The following is a 24,111-nucleotide window of genomic DNA, read 5'->3' as shown; positions in this document are numbered from 1 at the left end:
GCTGTTCTGGCCAAGGAATGTAAAAATATGATGGGTGACACCCAGACACCCCAAGCCCAGCCCCTGTTCCCAGCAGCAGTGAAAAGTGACCAAAGGAGATGAGGAAGCAGAGGTGGACATTGATTGCTCAGGGGACTCTCGTCCTTTTCACCTCTCCTCAAATCATTGTTAGGTTGGGATCTGTTCAGTTCCCTGGGCACAGGGCTGCAGAGCCAGTGGGGAAGCACCAGGACATTGAGCCTGGCTCCAGCCTGCAGATCAGGAATGCTCCAGATTCCCAGTGTGAGCCTGAAAAGGCACCTTGGAATGCAGAGGGAAGGGGCTTCTGTCCAGCTGTGCCCCTAATCTTTATTTTTCTGTCCCTCTGTAGGTAAAAGCTGTTGTTCCAGAAAACGTGTTGCTGTATGTGTGGTGACAATCCTTGTGCTGGTCCTGGCAGTGTATTTAATAATCACATGTAAGTTCTTTTGTTAGTGTCATAAGAGCATTGATTTGTGTCTCTGTCCCACTGACTGATGTCCAGGCCATGATACACAAAGCCAGCAGGAACAGAAGTTACAATTGAAGGCAAAGGACAGCAGTTTTTTAGCCAAGCATGGATGTGAGAAAAAAATCTGTAAGAAAGTCAAGTGTTTTGAAAGTTTAATATTCCAACAGATAAAAAAGCCAAAACCCAAATGGAAAGCTGGCAACATTCAAATGACAAATAATTTCTTATACATACGTTTTGAAGAAAGAAGGAAAGATTTGTTAATGCCTACCTGTAATATCATTGTTAACTGTGAGAATCCCACAAGGTGATGAGGTTGTATCATGAGACCAAGATGTCCATAACATCAAAAATCTTTAATTCAGAATTATTTTAAATTCATTTGAAGGAGGCAACTACAGTAAGTTCATGATTATAAGCTGCACCTTTTTGGCTAAAATTTTGGTCCGAACCTGAATGGTGGCTTATAATCAGGTGCTGCTTACATACAGACAAAGCATGAAAAGTTGTTGTTTTAGTTTGGAGGACAGGTGTCTGCTGAGAAAGACAGGAGCCTCTCTGAAATAGAGAATGTAAACCCCTTCCCTCCAAATTATTACAATTTTGAAATCAAAGGGGCTTTCAGGCAAAAATATGGGAATTAGGAATAACAGTTATTTACTAGGGAAATTAAAATAGAAATACAGTACTACAAAGAAACAAACCCCAAACCCTGACAAAGTCAGAGTACAACCTGACACCCCGTCAGGCAGGGTGTTGGTAGCAGTCCCATTAAATGGTGGCTGCATCCTCCTGCAGTGACAGATGTGGCTCAGTTGGAGCAGTGCTCCTGTACAAGGTGCAGTTTCCCTCCGGAGCTCCAGTGGGGATGTGGAGAAATCCGGTTTTCCTCTGGAGTCCAGTGGAGAAAGGGGCTCCCTTAGTGTCCCAAAACCTCTGTTTTTATCTTGGTAAGAAATGTTGGGCTCTTCCCCCTGACTGGAGCAACTTCCAATGGGATGCAGTAATTTTATCAGTCCCACAGTGGGACTCAATGGCCATGAGCAGAAAATGACTGGCTGGAGGAAGGATGGGTTGTGAAAAGATAAAGAACAATGCCCTGCCTGGTTTCAATGGATGGCCCATTAGCAGAATATCTCCCATGGAGATAAGGATCACTGCCCCCACCCTCAACAGATGGTGATAGAATAGATACCTTTTATCACATCCTGTATTGTAACGTGCAGTGTATGATCAGGTGCGGCTTATAATTGTGAAGTTACTGTGAATCTCATCCTAAGGGATTTTGCTTACGATCATGAAATATTTTGAACTACAAAAAAGATAAATAATATTTTGCACTTCCATCAGAAAAAAAAATAAACAGATCTATTAGTTATTTCCTTTGCATGTTTTCAAGGAATCATTTTTTAAATTTCGGATGCCTTTGCTTGTTTCTGTCCGTCCTTTGGGAGCTGGGAAATCCTGACACACTTCCAACCTCAAGTTTCTGACTTTGCCACTAGCTCAGAGATGTACATGGGGAAGACATGGCAAAGACTTTTATCCTTGGAAGTTAAAAAATTGGACTGGGGTGGGAATTCCTTCTTCTTTTCAAGCAAAGTGTTCAGAATTGATATCTGTCAGTGCCCTGAGATTTATAAAATGTCAAACAAGAAAGGGTGGGGCAAGTAACAAACAAATAATAAAGCAAGTGAAATAAAAAGGTGTAAATTTGCATTTAATACAGCTTTAAGTATAATATGGAAAGGAGAGGCCTTAGATCCAGGACTGACTTTGGTTACAGTTCTTTTCTGAGGATCACTGCTGGATCCGAACAGCTACAGAAATGAAAAAATACTCCTAAGTCACTTGAGATCTAAACTTTAAAAGTACCTGTATTTAATTTCTCAAGTTGAAGAGCACAGGGGTTTCACTTGTGCTCCAAATAAAAACTATTGCATTTAGAGTTTATTCTAAGTATTCTTTTTATATGAATTTTCCATAGGGCCTTGTTATGACAAATACACTGTTATTTGGATATAAATTGTTTAAATGAACTAAAGTGTCGTCTTTTACTCATGCAAAATGACCTGATGATTTTAAGATTTCAAAGTAGAATTAGGAGCAAGGAGGCAAAGTTAGCATTCTGTATTGGGTGATGGGGGGTCAGAGAGGTCCAGCAGAGTTCTGACAGCACATGGCAGAGTGGTCATTCCTTGCAAGCAGAAATTCTGTTCTTATTTCCAGATGTTCCAACTGTAGGCAGCCAAAACAGCTCAAAAACACAGCCCTCCAGCAGCCAAAATGACTCAACACTGTGGTACACGACCAGCCAACCAGACTCAACAATACTGAGCTCCACCAGCCAACAGGACTCAACATCATTGTCTCCCACCAGCCAAAAGGTCTCCCCCACTATCCAAGAGAATTCAACAAAGTCACCCCCCAGCCAGGGACAGGCACCAGGTAGGCAATCCTCTGTCATTCCAAAGGGAGTTGCCAGGAGCCTGTGGGATTGACTGTTAAGGGGACAGAAAAGGAACTGTGTGAGGATTTTGTTCAGAAGGAAAACAAACAACCCCTCTGCCATGTCAGAGCTCTGGAGCCCATGGAGGGTTTGCATTTGCACCTCCTTTGGAAGCAGGGCTGGCTCAGCTCTGCATTCCTGCTGCACAGGGCAGAAGTGATGCCTCTGTGCTGCCAGAGCAGAGCAGTGTGAGGCAGGGCAGGGACAGGAGGAACAATGCCTCTGGTAGCCAGCCCTGCAGGGAGCAGGATGGACAATGTGCCTGTGCTGCTTTGCCAAGGCCCCTCCATTGCCAGCCTTTGATCTCAGTGCAATTCCATGTGGTTTTTAGGAGCTGCTGGATGCCCAATCCAAGTGTCTCCTGCAGGCCCTGTCTCCCTGAATGCCATCCCCCTTTCCTGCTCCCCCTCTCTGCTCCTGCTGCTGCCCTGCCTGGCAATGCGCACAAATGTTGGTGCTTTCAGCAGCACCTCTGCTGCCCAATTGTGCATCAGGCAAAGCAGACTCTGGCAGTGGGAGAGCTGCTTTTGTGCCCTGAGCATTTCTCTGTCTGGCCTGAGCAAGGATAGCAAAGGCTGGGTCATGTTTGCAGTGCTGCTCCCTGTCTGGGTCCTGCCTGGTGATTTTGGGCTGGGATCAGCTGCAGAGCCTGTGGGGGATCCCTGGTGCTCTGGTGCCAATTCTGAGCAGGAGCACACAGGCATTTGTGTGCCTGCAATTGCCTCTCTGACCTCTCTTTTGTCATGGCATCCTTTGGTCAGTGTGAACATGGATTTTCCACACCTCTTCTTCCCTTCTGCAGGCTGTCCCCCACCATGGAAAAAACATGGGAGAAAATGCTACTTCTTTTCTCCAGAGCAGGGAAAGAAGGACTGGAATTCCTCCCATGCAGAATGCACTGCCATGGGCTCAGACCTGGTGATCATTGAGAGCAGGGAAGAGCTGGTGAGATCCAAGTGCTGGGGCAGCTGCTCAGGGGCTGGAGCTGCCTGGCCAAGGGCTGAGCAGTGACACTTGTGCCAGCTCCTGCCACATGTCCTTGGGCTCTGGGCCGTGCTGCCAGCCATGGACACCCCAGTGCTGGCAGTGGGAGCAAAGCCCTGCCCAGGGAGAGGCCTCCTGGGCCTTGGAGTGCTGGCCCTGGGAGCTTCTGTGGCCAGGCCTGATGCCATGGGAAGGAGCAAACTCCCTGCCCAGCTGGCTGGGGTTCTACAGGGATTTACTCACAGGCCAAGGAGGTTGAACAGACACTCCTTTGTGTGAGCCAGTGTTTAGCAAAACCTGGGAAGGGTTTGTCCTCCCCATGAGAAGGGAAAAGTGTCCCCAGGTATTGAGCCACACCTCTTGAACCAAGAATTCCAGCTAAAATGGCAGCACACGTGTATACTTACTTCTGTTTTGTTCATAAGGGGCCTCTAAAATGGAGAAATTCATCCTCTGGATCATTGGGCAGAGTGGCTGTACCTGGATACATGCTACACAAACTGGGCTGCGAGTTTAGCACTGAGACTTCTGTGCCTCTGCTGAAGAAAATGTCATTTCCATTGTTTCATTGTATTCCCATTGTTGGCTTCCTTTCCAGAATTACCTTCACACACAATCAGAAGGTTCATACTACTTACTTGGTCTCAGATACTCTCCAGAGGAGCAGAAGTGGAAGTGGATCAACAACGTGGAGCATAACCCAGCCATGTGAGCTCATTCCAGCAAGTCCCTGCCATGCAGTGTCTGGGAAGGGAAAATGCCAAAGGCAGAGCAAAGAGCAGAGAGCCCAAGGGAGATCAGGGCCTGTGCTTTGGGGGAAGCTGATTCCTGGAGATGCAGGTGCTTGAGCACATGGCTGTGCCAAGGCCAGGGAGCCTTTCAGTGCCAGGGAGCACAGGGCTGTCCTGTCAGGATGGCAGGAGAGGACACAGCTGTAGTTGTGCTGGGCAAGGAAGGATGGGAGTGGATGCAGTTCCCTGGGGAAAGGAAGGAGACAGGAGGCAGGGACAAGAGAGAGGGTGATGGCAGCACCATTGGCTGCAGGGGAGCAAAGCAGGGGAATGTTTCTGCATGGGAAAGCATTGTCCAGAATCTTTTGTGGAGATGTGGGGGGCGAAAGTGAGGACTGGGAGGGAGATTGCAGCAAGGCAGTTCCTGATGACAGGGAGAGTACCTGAGCTGAGCAGGTGCCACTCCGCCTTTCACTGCATGTCAGGAATGGAATCATGTTTGACTTTTTTCCCTGATCAGATTCAGTATATACGGACCTGAATATCACTGCGCGGTCATTGGATTTGGTAATGTATCAACTGCACCTTGTCATGGAGCCGAAACAACAGAAAACATGTGTGAAAAACTGTAACACTGTGAAAAAGGCCTCAGAAGGAGAGCTAAGAACAAGAGCTCCAGGCTGATCTGTTATCCCAGCTTGCCGTAGGAAACGTGGATGGGATGTGTCTCATTTCTCTTCACCTGCCCAATCTCTGCTCCCAGGGACTCCTGCAGCCCCCTCCAGACTCATGGCCAAGCTCAGCCCAGCCTTTCCCTGATGCTGTCTGAGCCTGGCTGGATCCCCTCTGGAAGAGCTGGCTCTGGCACACAGGAGCACTCTGGGACTGTCTCATGCCACAGGTGGCACCTGCAGGCAGGCAGTGCCAGGGGAGAGGAGTCCAGGCTGGGGCCAGGGCTGATCCCAACCAGATCCTGGCTCTGCAAGTCCCATCCATGCACAGCGCAGTGTTCCCAGGCCTGCCTGTGCCCAAGGAGACCCTTCCCCAGCTGGTCACAGCCTGGCCTTGCCTGCAGCCACAAGGGAAGGGCAGCACAGATTTGTGGTTGGGATCTGGTGGGGAAGGGCAAGGCCAGTCCTTGCCAGGATGGACAGGACAAAGTCAGGGGTGGGTGTGGATAAACCTTCTGCTGTCCCAGACTGTTCCATGAGCACATGGGATCCCAGAGCCTGTGGGGGAAATGGGAATCAGCAGAAGGGAAAGGATCCTACAGCAGCACAGCTCTGGGCATAAAATCAGCCCCAGTCCTGTGTGGGGAAGGGAAGGAGTGTCAGATTTGGGATCTGCTGCGAAAGGGCACAGGATGGAGAGCAGCAGAGACCACGAAGGCCTGAAGAGCAGAGTGCCAAGAGAAGCTGAGCTGGACAGAAAACAGAACAATGAAAGGCACAGTGAGCTGTGAAGGAGCTGGTGAGAAGTGTGAGACTGACCACCAGGGAATGGCCACACCGTGCTCTGCCCTCTTTTCCTTGGAGATTGTGCACAGGAGGAAATGATTCCCGAGAGCTTTTCCTGCTCAGAAAAATTCAAGCCAACAGCAGAAATAGGGAGCACCAGGAAAAGTGAGCTGTGATCAGGAGACAGGGAATGTCACCAATGCTCTCCCCATGTGCTTCAGTGGCTCTTGGGACCCTGGGCCTTTTGTGACTCCAAGAATTTTCCTTCTTAGTGTGTCCTTGGAGGCAGAATCATTCCTCCTTTACTGGTGCCTTTCATGGCTCTCTCCATCAGCTGCAGGATGGAGAAAGCTCTGTGAAGTCCTTGAGGAAGTGACACTGCTGGCCTGGTTTACCACTGGGAAAACATTTGCTCTGTCAAACAATCTCTACCCAGCATGTTGTGGCCATTGGAAGGGAAAATGGAATCCTGCAGGAAAAGCTGTCTCTGTCTGACTTGAAAGCACCTTTTGATGTTCCTCACACCAGCCTTCTTCCTCACTGACTGCTCTCATCAAGATGCTTTGGAAATGGATTTGCACTTCTTTCCCTGACTTTCAATCTGCAAGGAACAGAGGAAGAACATGGAGCTGTAGCAGAACAATGTCAGTGTCAGAGCCCAGGATGTGCAGAGTTATTCCAGAAGGAAGCTGAGCTGGAGGGGCTCTTTGCTTGCAATCACTTTACTGGAGAGGCTGGGAGAGCATTCTGTGCTGTGTTAAAGATTTCTGCCCTTCTGTTTTCATATTGCAGCTGCTGGAATGTGCCCCCTGGGCTCAAGTGGGCTCTCCTGAAGGCAGGGCCAGGGAAAAGCCTCTTCCCTGGGAGCCACTGGCCCTCACTGGGAGCCTTCAGCAGGCAGCAGAGGCAGCAGCTGTGCACCAGAGGGGTGGGAAGGGGAAGCCACCCTGGGGCCTCTCTGGAACTACACAAACCCCAGCAAACCCAGAAAGCCACAGGAAGTCTCAGGGCTTAGGAGCAGCTCTGGTTTGCAAGGAAATCCCTGCCAAGGGCAGAAGTTTGATTGGAAGTGCTTTGTTTCCTCTGCCTCTGGGCTGCTCTTGTTCACGCTTCTCTGATCTTGTGATCTAAATTTTACAATAAACTTATCCTTTAGAGCTTGTGATTCTTGCATTACCTCTGGCATCCCTACAGCCAGGGAAGGGTGAAACATTTCCTCCTCACTCTGCTGTGGTCAGGGTCTAATGCTGATGCCAAGGCCAGGCAATCCCTAAGCAATCCCAACCTGAGCTCTCGCTGCTTCTGTGCTCAGTGCCTCAGAGAATGCCAGGCTGGTTTAATTCTTGCTGCAGCTGGGCAATGAGTGACACTGCCTGGGACAGGCCAGGCTGGCAGCAGCAGCCCCAGAGGGCACATCCTGGACACAGGACTGGCTCCATCAGTGACCTTTAGCAAGGAGAACCTGTGACAGGGACAGCTCCAAGAGCTGATGCTCAGGGCTTGTCCTGTTTCTATGGACCTGTATCCCAAGTGTGTCTCAAGCCACCTGTGGAATTCAGGATACACTTGGTGGAACAAATGCTCTGAGTATCTTGGCAAAAATCACAACCAAGGGATTTTGATTTTATTTCAGGAGAAGACAACGAATGAAGGCAAGGTTCTTAAAAGAAACCACCCCAAACCATTAAAAAGCCAGAAGCTTTTGCCTAAAAGTAACCAAGCAGAGGCAGAAATGAACAGACATTGCAGACACAACAGATATTTTATTTAAACTAAAGAAGTTCCTGCTGTACTGCACATGGAAACAATTTTATCTGACTCTAAATGAGAATTGTACCAGTGCAAGGAAAGGACCTCAGTGCCAAATGGGCACTTCATGGAGGATGCACTGCCACTACAGATTTGGTGTCAGAAGAGCAGGCAGGGTTCAGGACACACAAAGAACACCTTAAAGGTGGCACTGGCAGTGCTACAGAGCTCACAGCATCACTGGCAGATTGGTTTCCTTTTGAGCACAGGCTGCACTTTCTGCAGCTGGTTTGGGTTTGCTGCTGCAAAGGCTTCAAATGGTGAGTGACTTTGCAAGGTGCTGAGTGTGATGTTTGCTCTGTGGTGAGTCACAAATTATCTGTAAAGAAATTCAGTTTTTTCTTGGAAGTGGCCCATGGGAATCTCATGGGGTTTAACAGGACCAGGTGCTGGTGCTGCCCCTGGGTCAGGACAAGCCCTGGCATCAATCCAGGCTGGGGATGAGCAGAGGGAGCAGCCCTGGCAGAAGGACTTGGGGGTGCTGTGGGTGAGAGCTGGCCCTGCCCCAAGCCAGAGCCCCCCTGTGCTGGGCTGCACCCAGAGCCCCAGGGCAGCAGGGGAGGGGGGATTCTGCCCCTCTGCCCCGCTCTGCTGAGATCCCCCTGCAGGGCTGCACCCAGCCCTGGGCCAGCACAGCAAGGACAGGGAGCTGCTGGAGCCAGAGCAGGGACACCAAGGGATCAGAGGGATGGAGCAGCTCTGCTGGGAGGAAAGGCTGAGGGAATTGGGGTTGTTCAGCCTGGAGAGGAGAAGGCTTTGGGGTGCCCTCATTGTGGCCTTCCAGTGCCTGGAGGGAGCTTGTAAAAAAAGAGGGAGAGTGACTTTTTACATGAGCAGATAGTGACAGGACAAGAGTGAACAGTTTTGAAGCAGAAAAGAAAATATTTAGAGCAGATATTAGGAAAAAGTTCTGTACTCAGGGGTTGGTGAGACCCTGGCACAGGTTTCCCACAGAAGCTGGGGCTGCCCCATCCCTGCAAGTGTCCAAGGCTGGATGGGGCTCTGAGCAACGTGGGATAGTGGAAGGTGTCCCTGCCCATGGCAGAGGGGTTGGAATTACATGAAGTCCATTCCAATCCAAACCATTCCATGATTCTATGATCAGTGAGTGACAAAAGGTACAGTAATTTTACGACCATAAGATGCTCTGGACTATAAGGCCTACTTTCATTTTTGCCGCTAAGATCCGTGCTGCGCGCAACAAAGTAACGAATTAGTAACGGAATCTCGCAATTGTGGAGTTTACTGGCAGGTGCTCATTTTTCAAACATTTTTCAGAGATTGGCGTAGCCTTTAAACGCAGCCCCAAGTGCCCTCCCCGCGCGGCACTCGGCACTCCCGTCTGCTCCTGGTGCCAGCTGGCGAGGCGGGGCTCATGGCTGCCACGGCTCGCGGCCTCTGCAGCAGCCCGCTCCCTCCCTTCCCGTGCCACCCCGGCTCTCTGCTAGACCCATGCACCTCCAGGAGCCCCACGGTCCCCCGGCGCTCTGGGAGCCATGTGCTGCTCTGGGAGGCCCATGCCCTGCCCAGGCTTTTCCCCCGCGGCACCGCTGCCATGATGCTGGCGGCTTTCCCCCAGCCGCCCGGGCTGCGCCGCCTCAGTGCTTTCCCGCAGCCGCCTGGACTGCGCTGCCACCACCGCTTTCCTGCGTCCACCTGGGCCGCGCCACCGCTGTCCAGATGCCGGTGGGCTCGTGCCGCACTGCCGCTGGCCTGATGCCGCCGCCAGGCAGGCTCTGCTTGGCTCGGGGCTATTGCGGGTTCGCACTTCTCCTTCCCCCCAGTCCGGGGCCGCTCTACTTCTCGTTTACCCCGCGCCCGGGCCAGGGCTGGCACTGCTCGGCTTCTCGTTCCCCCTGCCCCCGCACCTGGGGCAGTGCCGCCCTGCTTCTTGTTCTGCCCGTGCCCAGGCTGGAGCAGGCGGCAGCTCCCTCCCTCCCTGCGCAGCTCCTGCCGGCCGTGGCCGCCTGCTCCCGCCCCACCTCGCGACTCGGCGCTCCTGTGGCACTGCCCCCCCATTGCAGCTCACACATCCGATTTGGCAAATTTAGCAACTTTGTCCATTATATAAGGCGCACTGGACTATAAGGCGCGCTTCCGGGTTCGAGGGAAAATTTTAGTCAAAAGGGTGAGCCTTATAGTCGTGAAATTACTGTAATCAAAGATCATTTGGGGTAGATGCAGCCAGGAGGCAGCAGACAGCATCCAACTCTGCCTTTTCAAATCAGTCTCATGAGAGCCCTCTTGTGAAATGCCAGGCTTTTTTCTTATAATATTAGTATTTTTCATCATGGTAGCATGGTAATATTTTAAAGTCATTTTCCAGTGATAAAGTTGGAAAGACGTTTGTGCCTTTAGCCTTGAAGAAATATCTGTCTTGTGTATCAACTTTCATTTTAGAAGTTTTCTGGAGTCTTCCTGGCCAAATTGGTCAGGGAATGTGAAGGTGCTGGTGAGTGTCTCAGTTCCAAGCAAATGGGGTTAATAACAGTAGTTCTGGAGGATCAGATGATTCACAGCATTGTTGACTGCATTTCTCAGGGCTTTTTGCCAGCCTGGAGAATCCCCTGCAGCTCTCAGAATTACCTTCTGAACTTGTGGGTGAGCATGAAGAGAGCCCTCCCTTCTGAATGCTCTGTGGTTAAAAGCCACAGTGCTATTTTTGAGCTCAGTGACAGACAGGACTGAATGGCAGGAGCCCAAGCCACTCCTTCAGAGTGAATAAATGCTGAAAGAGCTGTTCCTAGAATGCCAGCTGTGCACAGCCCCATGTTCCATTGTCTCCTTGGAGGTACAACATTCTCGATATGCAGCAGGTACTGAACCTCCCTGCTGCCCTAATTCCACACCCCACTCTCATCCTCTGCCCCTCTGGATTCATGGCTTGCCAAACCTCTGGAAAAGTCTCCAGCTTGTGCTCTCTGGAGCCATCACCTCTTCCCTCTCCTGGGGATCCTCAGTTCCCTAAGCTCCCTGAAGCCACCATGCCTTAAGCCTTGTCACAAATATCTTTGGGATTCCTCTTCATCCGATTATCTTTCATTTTCTTCCCCAGTGCCTTCCTGGCAATTTTAACCAGTCCATCTCTCCCAGTTTAGTGCTTACATGAACTCCTGCAGCAGACAAAGGCTAAAATCAACTGCAATTCAAACTATACTCATGGAAGTATAAAGTTTACATGGTTCTTTATAAGCTGTAACCATAAACACCTGGAGATGATTTTCAGCACCTCAGCAGTGCCCACAATCCTTGACAATGAAGGCAACTGGAGACTGCAGTGAAAGCTTAAAGTGTGACCCCCATTCCCATGGTTTTGTGTTTGAGGTTTCCTGCCCAGGTCCAGAAGGATGCTCATTGTGGATAAAGCACTGCAGAATTCCTCAGCAGCCCCACACAGAGCCTAGATGATGACTTGGAGAGGGCTGTGCTCCTCAGGCTGTTTGAACACACAGCACAGCCCGGATCTGTTGTAAGTACAGCAGTTACTGTGCAAACCACCAGATGAAATGGATGATATTGTCAGGTGAATTAATCCCCAAACACCAGAGGTTTATGTCCAAAAAAGGAGCCAGCAAGGCCTGAAGAACTGAATCCCAAGAGAAGCTGAGCTGGACAGAAAACAGAACAATGAAAGGCACAGTGAGCTGTGAAGGAGCTGGTGAGAAGTGTGAGAGTGACCCCCAGGGAATGGCCACACCGTGCTCTGCCCTCTTTTCCTTGGAGATTGAGCACAGGACAGGGCAGATCTATTGATGTGCTCTGGGTGCCCCAGAGAGCTCCACTCAACTGCCTGGGCTGAGTGCTGGGCCCCTGTACAGTTCATCTCCTTTCCATTGCATGGAATAAAGCTTTTCTTTCCAAAACACAAAGCACTGCTTGTGTGTGCGTGTGTGAAGTTTGGGAACTCAAGACACTTCCAATGGCAGAAGCACTTCCCAATACAAGTGACTTCAGGGAGATCATGAGCTTATATTTCCTCATGTCACTGGCAGAAAACGCTGTGCCATCCAATTATGATGAAGAATTTAACTTCTCTTTTCATTAGAAGTTTATGCATGATCAGAAGGGTCAAGAACTTCCTGCTGAGGGCTGGAAAGAGGAGGGAGCTCTGAGTTGTACCCAGCCCAGAGCATCAGTCACACAAGAGCCAAGGAATGAGGGAAGAGAGTGGGACAAGAACGGCAGAAAATGTCCTTTATGCTGACTTGAACTTCCCTGAACCAACCAGACCCAGAATCCAGACGGTCCCTGATGTCCAAGGTAGGTCCAGTGCTGAGCACTGAGCTTTCTTTTCATTCTCCAGTCTCTCTCCCACATCTGTTGAGAGAGTTCCTTGGAGCACAAGGGAAGCATGAGGGCCAGTGCTGGAAAACTGCAGGTGCAGTGTCCAGATAGGGTTGTTTATATTTACAAAGACAAGTTGTTATCAGATCCACTTTTCTCTTGCTAAGGTGCAAGTGTGAGGTAGTGTCTCTGGTGTGATATGAGGAGCAGTTTTTATCCATTTTGGAGACTATTCCAGAGCTGAGCATCCATTGCTCCTGCCCCAGGCCTGGTGTCCCCCAGCAGACTGAGATTCCTGCAGCAAAGTGCTGAGGATGGAGTGGCTGCTGTTGCTGGAGTTTGCAGCATCTGGTGCACAGCTGTTCCTGCTCCCTGAGCACAGCAGGCATTGCCTGAGGGCTCCTCCTGCTGCTCTGGCTGTACCAACTGCTGGTGTAATGCACAGGTGTGAAATGGTTCATGGACAGGTTTAGTCTGATTTAGGATCAAACACTTTGCAGAACTCTAACCAGGGATTTATCTTTCCTTAATGAGTTTAAAATTATTGCATAAATGTTTGCAATGGTTTTGCAATATCTGCTTAAAAGTAGATCCTAAAAATCAACATACTTCATGTAATGGGTTTCTGGTTTTAATTTTCATTTTTCTTTGGTTTTTTTCTAACCCTGATTTCACTCTGTCAGAAATTACTTTTTGCTTTGTAATGCTTGTCTCCTGCACAAAGTGTGAAACCTCCACATGTCTTTTCAGATGTGTGGGGTTATGAACACCCCAAGAAACAGGGGTTTAGCTCCCCTTTCAACAGATTAATTCGGGGCTCAGTTGATCCCAGTAGATTCCATCTGGTTACAAGTTTCATTTTCCTTATAATTTTAACCTAGGTATTCCTATTAAAATTTTCAGTAGATTTGCTGTACTGTTTTTGTGTGTCTATGCCAGTGTCATTTGGGGGAAAACCCTACCAAATATTCTATGTGTTCACTGAATATATGCCAAGATTTCCCAGATACTTATTTCATTTTCTGAAAAGATCTCACACCCTGGCTTCTGTCTTAGCTCTGTACAGTGAGAGAACCCAGGGAGCTCAGTGTTGTGTATCATGATGACTTTGAGAGTTTTATAATATTGCAACATCCTCTTTTTGACTTCCTACCCACTTTTTATCTCCCTCTGACCTTTCTTTCCTCTCTGTATGATTTCTTCCCTGCTGATTTTTATTTATTACCTACAAATGATAGAATAGATTTCACTGTTCTCCAGGGTATCTTGTTAATCTGGTAAGATCTAAAACGCTTCCACATTTAGCGCAATCTGCACTTTTCAGGCTTTGATGTTTTAGCCAATCTCACCATTCCTATGTGGAAGAACAACCTTAGGATAACCTTGGCACTTTGCTCCCCTTTTGTCAAGATTGACCATGTGGGTGTGTGCCCCTGTCCCCTCTGGTATTGTCTGCATTGAAGAGAAACCAGATCTCTTCCTGCCTATAGCAAGTGCTCCAGGGGTGGAAGTGTCATCCTGGAACATGGAATGAGAGTATCCTGAGCTGGAAGGGACCCACAAGGATCATCCAGTCCAGCTCCTGGCCCAGCACAGATACCCCAATAATCCCACCCTGTGCATCCCTGAGAGCACTGTCCAAATGCTGCTGGAGCTCTGGCAGCCTTGGGGCTGTGACCATTCCCTGGGGAGCCTGTTCAGTGCCCAACACCCTCTGGGGGAAGAACCTTTTCCTGATATCCACCCTAACCCTGCCCTGACACAGCTCCAGCCCTTCCCTGGGTCCTGTCCCTGTCACACAGAGCACAGATCAGTGCCTCTAATGGAGAAAAATTTAATTTGTGCTTGGTTAACAACAGTCACATCAACCAGTTGCTGTCCTGTGTTCAGCATTTCTCACAATTCCAGTCATTTTTGTTTCATTGAAGTGGATTTTCAGCTCTCTCTGTGCTCTGCTCTTGTTCCCAGACTCAGGTTGTACCTATGCAGAAGTGAAAGTGAAATGCCAAGACACAAATGCTGCAGCAAAGTGCAAATCATCTGGTGAGTTGAACTGTCTGATGAAGTGCTGGGCATTTAACCAAGAAGGGGAGAGGGGCTGATCCTGGTGCCCAAACATGCAGTGACACAAAACCATGAGGAGGCAGGGGCAGCTGAGGTGTTGTGTTCTGTGTCCCTAAACACTTGTTGGCTGTTCTGGCCAAGGAATAGAAAAATATGATGGGTGACACCCAGACACCCCAAGCCCAGCCCCTGTCCCCAGCAGCAGCGGTGAAAACTGACCAAAGGAGATGAGGAAGCAGAGGTGGGCATTGATTGCTAGGAGGAATCTCCTCCTTTTCACCTCTCCTTACACCCATGGCAGGTTGGGATCTGTTCAGTTCCCTGAGCACAGGGCTGCAGAGCCAGTGGGGAAGCACCAGGACATTGAGCCTGGCTCCAACCTGCAGATCAGGAATGCCCCAGATTCCCGGTGTGAGCCTGAAAAGGCACCTTGGAATGCAGAGGGAAGGGGTTTCTGTCCAACTGTTCCCCTAATCTTTATTTTTCTGTCCCTCTGTAGGTAAAAGCTGTTGTTCCAGAAAACGTGTTGCTGTATGTGTGGTGATAATCCTTGTGCTGGTCCTGGCAGTGTATTTAATAATCACATGTAAGTTCTTTTGTTAGTGTCGTAACACCAATTAATTTGTGTCTCTGTCCCACTGACTGATGTCCAGGCCATGACACACAAAGCCAGCAGGAACAGAAGTTACAATTGAAGGCAAAGGACAGCAGTTTTTAGCCAAGCATGGATGTGAGAAAAAATCTGTGGGAAAGTCAAGTGGTTTGAAAGTTTAATATTCCAACAGATAAAAAAGATAAAATTCAATGAAAAGCTGACATCATTGAAATGACAAATAATTTCTTATACATATGTTTTGAAGAAAGAAGGAAAGATTTGTTAATGCCTACCTGTAATATCATTGTTAACTGTGAGAATCCCACAAGGTGATGAGGTTGTATCATGAAACCAAATGTACCTTACACCAAAAATGTTAAAATAATTCTCAATTAAAGTTCATTTGAAGGGGGCAACTGAATCACATGTTAAATGAATTTGCTTAAGATCATAACATATTTTGACCGAATATAAATAATATTTTGTAGAAAAAAAAATTGGTAAAAAATTATACAAGAAAAAGTTCTGTAGACAAAAAGATATAATCTATTTGGTATTTCCTTTAATTGTTTTCAAGGAATCATTTTTAAATTTCAGATGGTTTTGCTTTTTTCTTTCCATCCTTTAGTGGATGTGTCATCCTGAGACACTTCCAATCTCAAGTCCCAGAGTTTCCCACTAATTCAGCCATGCACATGGGGAAGACATGGCAAAGACTTTCTTCTTTGAAACCTTAAAAATTGGGCTGGGAGAGCCAATTCATTCTCTTTTTTCACGGCAAAGTTTTCATGATTGATATCTGACAGTACCCTGACATTTATAAAATGTCAAATAGGAAAGGGTGGGGCAAATTAAAAACAAATAATAAACGAACAGAAAAAAAAAAGGGGTAATTTGAATTTAATACAGCTTTAAGCATAACATGGAAAGGGGAGGCCTTAGATTTAGAACCAGGTATGGATTTAGTTTTTGTTCCTTCTTGGGGCTCAGTACTGGCCCAGAACACCTGCAGACCTGGAGAAATACTACTAAGAAACTTGAAATCTAAACTTGAGAGATAAAATCACAGCAGTTTTTAAGATGAAGAGCAAACAGGTTTTACTTGTGCTCCAAATAAAAACTGTTGCATTTTGAATTTACAGTGATTTCATGACTATAAGGTGCAACCTTTTGACTAAAATTTTCCCCCGAACCCAGAAGTGCGCCTTATAGTCTGGTGCGCCTTATATTATGGATAAAGTTGCGAAAATTGGCAACCCAGAACTGTGAGCTGCAATGAGGGGGTGTTGCTGCGGGAGCGCCGAGTCGCGCGGTGGCGCGGGAGCGGCCAGCCCCCAGCCAGCAGCAGCTGCAGAGGGAGAGAGGGAGCGGGTAGTGCTGTGCCGCCCTGAGCCGTGAATGGTCCTGAGCCTTGGCGGCCCCGAGCCGCCCTGAACCGCAGCAACCCCGAGGTGTGAGCCATGGCCACCCCGAGCCGTGGAGGCTCTGTGCCGCAGCCACCCCGAGCCCTGCCATGCCAGCTGGGGGCGGGTGAGATTTCCGGGGCCCGCGCACAGGGAGGGCACTTGGGACTGCGTTTAAAGGCTACACCAATCTGTTAAAAATGTTTGCAAATTGAGCACATGCCAGTAAACTCCACGATCGTGGGATTCCGTTACTAATTCGTTACTTTGTTATGTGCAGCATGGATCTTCACGGCAAAAGAAACGTGTGCCGTATGGTCTTGTGCGCCATATGGTCGTGAAATTACTGTACTCTAAATTTAGTATTGTATGAATTTTCCATTATGCCAAATGCACAGTTATTAAGGTATAAATTGTGTAAATGAACTGAAGTGTTGCCTTATACTCAGTGCAACCTGCCCTGACCATTTAATATATTTTATGCTAGAATCATAAGCAAAGAGGCAGAGTTTGCATTCTGTGTTGGGTGATGGGGGGTCAGAGAGCTCTAGCAGAGCTCTGACAGCAAACGGCATAGAGATCATTGCCTGCAAGCAGAAAATATGTTCTTATTTCCAGATGCTCCAACTGCAGGCAGCCAAAACAGCTCAATGTCAACGTCCCCCACCAGTCATGGAGAGGCTCCAGGTAGGCAATCCTCTGTCATTCCAAAGGGACTTGCCAGGAGCCTGTGGGGTTGACTGTTAAGGGGGACAGAAAACGAACTGTGTGAGGATTTGTTCAGAAGGAAAACAAACAACCCCTCTGCCATGTCAGAGCTCTGGAGCCCATGGAGGGTTTGCATTTGCACCTCCTTTGGAAGCAGCGCTGGCTCAGCTCTGCATTCCTGCTGCACAGGGCAGAAGTGATGCCTCTGTGCTGCCAGAGCAGAGCAGTGTGAGGCAGGGCAGGGACAGGAGGAACAATGCCTCTGGTAGCCAGCCCTGCAGGGAGCAGGATGGACAATGTGCCTGTGCTGCTTTCCCAAGGCCCCTCCATTGCCAGCCTTTGATCTCAGTGCAATTCCATGTGGTTTTAGGAGCTGCTGGATCTCCAACCCAAGTGTCTCCTGCAGGCCCTGTCTCCCTGAATGCCATCCCCCTTTCCTGCTCCCCCTCTCTGCTCCTGCTGCTGCCCTGCCTGGCAATGCACACAAATGTTGGTGCTTTCAGCAGCACCTCTGCTGCCCAATTGTGCATCAGGCAAAGCAGACTCTGGCAATGGGAGAGCTGCTTTTGTGCCCTGAGCATTTCTCTGTCTGGCCTGAGCAAGGATGGCAAAGGCTGGGTCATGTTTGCTGTGCTGCTCCCTGTCTGGCTCCTGCCTGGTGATTTTGGGCTGGGATCAGCTGCAGAGCCTGTGGGGGATCCCTGGTGCTCTGGTGCCAATTCTGAGCAGGAGCACACAGGCATTTGTGTGCCTGCAATTGCCTCTCTGACCTCTCTTTTGTCATGGCATCCTTTGGTCAGTGTGAACATGGATTTTCCACACCTCTTCTTCCCTTCTGCAGGCTGTCCCCCAGCATGGAAAAAAAATGGGACAAAATGCTACTTCTTTTCTCCAGAGCAGAGAAAGAAGGACTGGAAATCCTCCCGTGCAGAATGCGCTGCTGAGGGCTCAGACCTGGTGATCATTGAGAGCAGGGAAGAGCTGGTGAGATCCAAGTGCTGGGGCAGCTGCTCAGGGGCTGGAGCTGCCTGGCCAAGGGCTGAGCAGTGACACTTGTGCCAGCTCCTGCCACATGTCCTTGGGCTCTGGGCCGTGCTGTCAGCCTTGGACACCCCAGTGCTGGCAGTGGGAGCAAAGCCCTGCCCAGGGAGAGGCCTCCTGGGCCTTGGAGTGCTGGCCCTGGGAGCTTCTGTGGCCAGGCCTGATGCCATGGGAAGGAGCAAAGTCCCTGCCCAGCTGGCTGGGGTTCTACAGGGATTTACTCACAGGCCAAGGAGGTTGAACAGACACTCCTTTGTGAGAGCCATGGCTGTGACAAACCCTGAGAAGGCTTTGCCACCCTCATCAGAAGGGAAAAGTGTACCCCATTATCGAGTCACACCTCTTGAAAAAAAATACAGCTAAAATGGCAGCACAGGTGTATTTTTGCATTTATTATACTCATAAGGGGCCACTAAAATGGAGAAATGCATGCTCTGGAGCCCTGGGCAGAGTGGGTGTAGCTGGGTGCACACTGCACTCTCTGTGCTGGCTGTTTAGCACTGAGACTTCTGTGCCTCTACTGAAGAAAATGTCATTTCCATTGTTTCATTATATTCCCATTGTTGGCTTCCTTTTCAGAGTTACCTTCTCACACAATCACGATATGGGTACTACTTACTTGGTCTCAGATACTCTCCAGAGGAGCAGAAGTGGAAGTGGATCAACAACGTGGAGCATGACCCAACCATGTGAGCTCATTCCAGCAAGTCCCTGCCATGCAGTGTCTGGGAAGGGAAAATGCCAAAGGCAGAGCACAGAGCAGAGAGCCCAAGGGAGATCAGGGCCTGTGCTTTGGGGGAAGCTGATTCCTGGAGATGCAGGTGCTTGAGCACATGGCTGTGCCAAGGGCAGGGAGCCTTTCAGTGCCAGGGAGCACAGGGCTGTCCTGTCAGGATGGCAGGAGAGGACACAGCTGTAGTTGTGCTGGGCAAGGAAGGATGGGAGTGGATGCAGTTCCCTGGGGAAAGGAAGGAGACAGGAGGCAGGGACAAGAGAGAGGGTGATGGCAGCACCATTGGCTGCAGGGGAGCAAAGCAGGGGAATGTTTGTGCATGGGAAAGCATTGCCCAGAAACTTTAGTGGAGATGTGGGGGCCAAAAGTGAGGACTGGGAGGGAGATTGCAGCAAGGCAGTTCCTGATGGCAGTGAGAGTAACTGAGCTGAGCAGGTGCCACTTTGCCTTTCACTGCATGTCAGGAATGGAATCACATTTGGCTTTTCTCTCCTGATCAGGTTCCGAATAGAGAGACGTTACAGCGACTATGACTGCATGGTGATTGGACATGGTGAAATAGGAGCTGCACCTTGTAGTGGAACCCAAACAACACAAAACATGTGTGAGAAAACTGTAACAATTTGAAAAAGGCATAAGAAGGAGAGCTAAAAACAAGAGCTCCAGGCTGATATGATATCCCAGCTTGCTGTAGGATACGTGGATGGGATGTGTCTCATTTCTCTTCACCTGCCCAATCTCTGCTCCCAGGGACTCCTGCAGCCCCCTCCAGGCTCATGGCCAAGCTCAGCCCAGCCTTTCCCTGATGCTGTGTGAGCCTGGCTGGATCCCCTCTGGAAGAGCTGGCTCTGGCACACAGGAGCAGTCTGGGACTGTCTCATGCCACAGGTGGCACCTGCAGGCAGGCAGTGCCAGGGGAGAGGAGTCCAGGCTGGGGCCAGGGCTGATCCCAACCAGATCCTGGCTCTGCAAGTCCCATCCATGCACAGCCCAGTGTTCCCAGCCCTGCCTGTGCCCAAGGAGACCCTTCCCCAGCTGGTCACAGCCTGGCCTTGCCTGCAGCCACAAGGGAAGGGCAGCACAGATTTGTGGGTGGGATCTGGTGGGGAAGGGCAAGGCCAGTCCTTGCCAGGATGGACAGGACAAAGTCAGGGGTGGGTGTGGATAAACCTTCTGCTGTCCCAGACTGTTCCATGAGCACATGGGATCCCAGAGCCTGTGGGGGAAATGGGAATCAGCAGAAGGGAAAGGATCCTACAGCAGCACCGCTCTGGGCATAAAATCAGCCCCAGTCCTGTGTGGGGAAGGGAAGGAGGGTCAGATTTGGGATCTGCTGGGAAAGGGCACAGGATGGAGAGCAGCAGAGACCATGAAAGCCTGAAGAGCAGAGTGCCAAGAGAAGCTGAGCTGGACAGAAAACAGAACAATGAAAGGCACAGTGAGCTGTGAAGGAGCTGGTGAGAAGTGTGAGAGTGACCCCCAGGGAATGGCCACACCGTGCTCTGCCCTCTTTTCCTTGGAGATTGTGCACAGGAGGAAATGATTCCTGAGAGCTTTTCCTGCCAAGAAAAATTCAAGCCAAGAGCAGAAATAGGGAGCACCAGGAAAAGTGAGCTGTGATCAGGAGACAGGGAATGTCACCAATGCTCTCCCCATGTGCTTCAGTGGCTCTTGGGACCCTGGGCCTTTTGTGACTCCAAGAATTTTCCTTCTTAGTGTGTCCTTGGAGGCAGAATCATTCCTCCTTTACTGGTGCCTTCCATGGCTCTCTCCATCAGCTGCAGGATGGAGAAAGCTCTGTGAAGTCCTTGAGGAAGTGACACTGCTGGCCTGGTTTACCACTGGGAAAACATTTGCTCTGTCAAACAATCTCTACCCAGCATGTTGTGGCCATTGGAAGGGAAAATGGAATCCTGGAGGAAAAGCTGTCTCTTTCTGACTTGAAAGCACCTTTTGATGTTCCTCACAGCAGCCCTCCTCCTCACTGACTGCTCTCATCAAGATGCTTTGGAAATGGATTTGCACTTCTTTCCCTGACTTTCAATCTGCAAAGAGCAGAGGAAGAACATGGAGCTGCAGCAGAACAATGTCAGTGTCAGAGCCCAGGATGTGCAGAGTTGTTCCAGAAGGAAGCTGAGCTGGAGGGGCTCTTTGCTTGCAATCACTTTACTGCAGAGGTTGGGAGAGCATTCTGTGTTGTGTTATAGATTTCTGCCCTTCTGTTTTCATATTGCAGCTGCTGGAATGTGCCCCCTGGGCTCAAGTGGGCTCTCCTGAAGGCAGGGCCAGGGAAAAGCCTCTTCCCTGGGAGCCACTGGCCCTCACTGGGAGCCTTCAGCAGGCAGCAGAGGCAGCAGCTGTGCACCAGAGGGGTGGGAAGGGGAAGCCACCCTGGGGCCTCTGTGGAACTACACAAACCCCATCAAACCCAGAAAGCCACAGGAAGTCTCAGGGCTTAGGAGCAGCTCTGGCTTGCAAGGAAATCCCTAGCAAGGGCAGAAGTTTGATTGGAAGTGCTTTGTTTCCTCTGCCTCTGTGCTGCTCTTGTTCACGCTTCTCTGATCTTGTGATCTGCATTTTCCAATAAACTTACCCTTTAGAGCTTGTGATTCTTGGATTACCTCTGGCATCCCTACTGCCAGGGAAGGGTGAAACATTTCCTCCTCACTCTGGTGGGCTCAGGGTCTAATGCTGATGCCAAGGCCAGGCAACCCCTAAGCAATCCCAGCCTGAGCTCTCGCTGCTTCTGTGCTCAGTGCCTCAGAGAATGCCAGGCTGGTTTAATTCTTGCTGCAGCTGGGCAATGAGTGACACTGCCTGGGACAGGCCAGGCTGGCAGCAGCAGCCCCAGAGGGCACATCCTGGACACAGGACTGGCTCCATCAGTGACCTTTAGCAAGGAGAGCCTGTGACAGGGACAGCTCCAAGAGCTGATGCTCAGGCCTTGTCCTGTTTCTATGGACCTGTATCCCAAGTGTGTCTCAAGCCACCTGTGGAATTCAGGATACACTTGGTGGAAAAAATGCTCTGAGTATCTTGGCAAAAATCAGAACCAAGGGATTTTGATTTTATTTCAGGAGAAAACAATGAATGAAGGCAAGGTTCTTAAACGAAACCACCTCAACCATTAAAAAGCCAGAAGATGTTGCCTAGAAGTGGCCAAGCAGAGGCAGACATGAATAGACATTGCAGACACAAGGGATATTTTATTTAAACTAAAGAAGTCCCTGCTGTACTGCACATGGAAACAATTTTATCTGACTCTAAATGAGAATTGTACCAATGCAAGGAAAGGACCTCAGTGCCAACTAGGCACTTCATGGAGGATGCACTGCCACTGCAGATTTGGTGTCAGAACAGCAGGCAGGGCTCAGGACACACAAAGAACACCTTAAAGGTGGCACTGACAGTGCTACAGAGCTCACAGCATCACTGGCAGATTGGTTTCCTTTTGAGCACAGGCTGCACTTTCTGGAGCTGGTTTGGGTTTGCTGCTGCAAAGGCTTCAAATGGTGAGTGACTTTGCAAGGTGCTGAGTGTGATGTTTGCTCTGTGGTGAGTCACAAATTATCTGTAAAGAAATTCTGTTCTTTCTTGGAAGTGGCCCATGGGAATCTCAGGGGTTTAACAGGACCAGGTGCTGGTGCTGCCCCTGGGTTAGGACAAGCCCTGGCATCAATCCAGGCTGGGGATGAGCAGAGGGAGCAGCCCTGGCAGAAGGACTTGGGGGTGCTGTGGGTGAGAGCTGGCCCTGCCCCAAGCCAGAGCCCCAGGGCAGCAAGGGAGGGGGGATTCTGCCCCTCTGCCCCGCTCTGCTGAGACCCCCCTGCAGGGCTGCACCCAGCCCTGGGCCAGCACAGCAAGGACAGGGAGCTGCTGGAGCCAGAGCAGGGACACCAAGGGATCAGAGGGATGGAGCAGCTCTGCTGGGAGCAAAGGCTGAGGGAATTGGGATTGTTCAGCCTGGAGAGGAGAAGGCTTTGGGGTGACCTTGTTGTGGCCTTCCAGTGCCTGGAGGGAGCTTGTAAAAAAAGAGGGAGAGTGACTTTTTACATGAGCAGATAGTGACAGGACAAGAGTGAACAGTTTTGAAGCAGAAAAGATTCAGATCAGATATTAGGAAAAAGTTCTGTACTCAGGGTTTGGTGAGACCCTGGCACAGGTTTCCCACAGAAGCTGGGGCTGCCCCATCCCTGCAAGTGTCCAAGGCTGGATGGGGCTCTGAGCAACCTGGGATAGTGGAAGGTGTCCCTGACCATGGCAGAGGGGTTGGAATTACATAAAGTCCATTCCAATCCAAACCATTCCATGATTCTATGATCAGTGAGTGACAAAAGGTACGGTAATTTAACGATTATAAGGCAGACCCTTTTGACTGAAATTTCCCCCGAACCGGGAAGTGCTCCTTATAGTCCGGTGGGCCTTATATAATGGACAAAGTTGCGAAATTTGCCAAACTGGAAGTGTGAGCTGCAATAGGGGGGCAGTGCCACAGGAGCGCTGAGTCACGAGGGGGGGCGGGAGCGGGCAGTCACGGCTGGCAGGAGCCGCACAGTGATGGAGGGAGCTGCCGCCGGCCCTGGCCCGGGCACGGGCGAAACTAGAAGTCGGACGTCGCCACCCAGGACTCGGGGGCATGGGGAACGAGAAGCCGCGCAGTGCCGGCCCGGGCCCGGGCGCGGAGGAAACGAGAAGCTGGGCGGCCCCGGCCTTGGCGCGGGGGGAACGAGAAGTGTGAGACCGCAACAACCTCGAACCGAGCAGAGCCCACCCAGCAGCAGCATCGGGGCAGCAGCGGAGTGTCCCGGGCGACTGCAGGAAAGTGGCGGCAGCGGCACAGCCCCTGTGGCCACAGGTAAGGGGCGAGAAGCGCCGCCGCCGCCAGCCGAGGGTAAGCCAGGATGCAGTGTGGCTGCGCGGTGAAGGCCTGGAGCCGTGAGCTGGCGATGGTTGCGGGATGGAGTGCCGGGGCCCGCTGCCCGGGGAGGGCGCCTGGGGCTGCGTTTAAAGCTGAACCAATCTTTGCAAAATGTTTGCAAATTGAGTACCTGCCAGTAATTCGTTACTTTGTTGCACGCCGCACAGCTCTTTGATGTAAAAAAAAAGTGCGCCTTATAGTCCGGTGCGCCTTATATGATCTACAAAGTTGCAAAATTTGCCGACTCCCGGGGGGTGCGCCATATAATCTGGAGTGCCTTATGGTCTGGAAATTACTATAATCAAAGATCATTTGGAGTAGCTGCAGCCAGGAGGCAGCAGACAGCATCCAACCCTGCCTCTTCAAATCAGTCCCATGAGAGCCC

The 24,111-nt window shown here is 50.2% G+C and overlaps 1 protein-coding gene across 1 annotated transcript in view; it reads left to right on the top strand.

Moving 5' to 3' along the window:
• Positions 1 to 21,358, top strand: part of LOC116996017 (killer cell lectin-like receptor subfamily B member 1F) — a 30,533-nt gene extending 9,175 nt beyond the window's left edge. Inside the window, exons 5-9 of the mRNA XM_033059184.1 lie at positions 371 to 457; positions 2,720 to 2,938; positions 17,876 to 18,018; positions 18,655 to 18,764; positions 19,309 to 21,358. Of these exons, the coding sequence (XP_032915075.1) occupies positions 371 to 457; positions 2,720 to 2,938; positions 17,876 to 18,018; positions 18,655 to 18,764; positions 19,309 to 19,435 (686 nt within the window). The 3' untranslated portion in view covers positions 19,436 to 21,358. The remainder of the gene's footprint in view (positions 1 to 370; positions 458 to 2,719; positions 2,939 to 17,875; positions 18,019 to 18,654; positions 18,765 to 19,308) is intronic.
• The last annotated feature ends 2,753 nt before the right edge of the window (positions 21,359 to 24,111 follow it).

This window comes from Catharus ustulatus, chromosome 4 (genome assembly GCF_009819885.2).
Source record: "Catharus ustulatus isolate bCatUst1 chromosome 4, bCatUst1.pri.v2, whole genome shotgun sequence".
NCBI lineage: Eukaryota > Metazoa > Chordata > Aves > Passeriformes > Turdidae > Catharus > Catharus ustulatus.
This window is presented reverse-complemented; position numbering and strand designations above follow the sequence as displayed.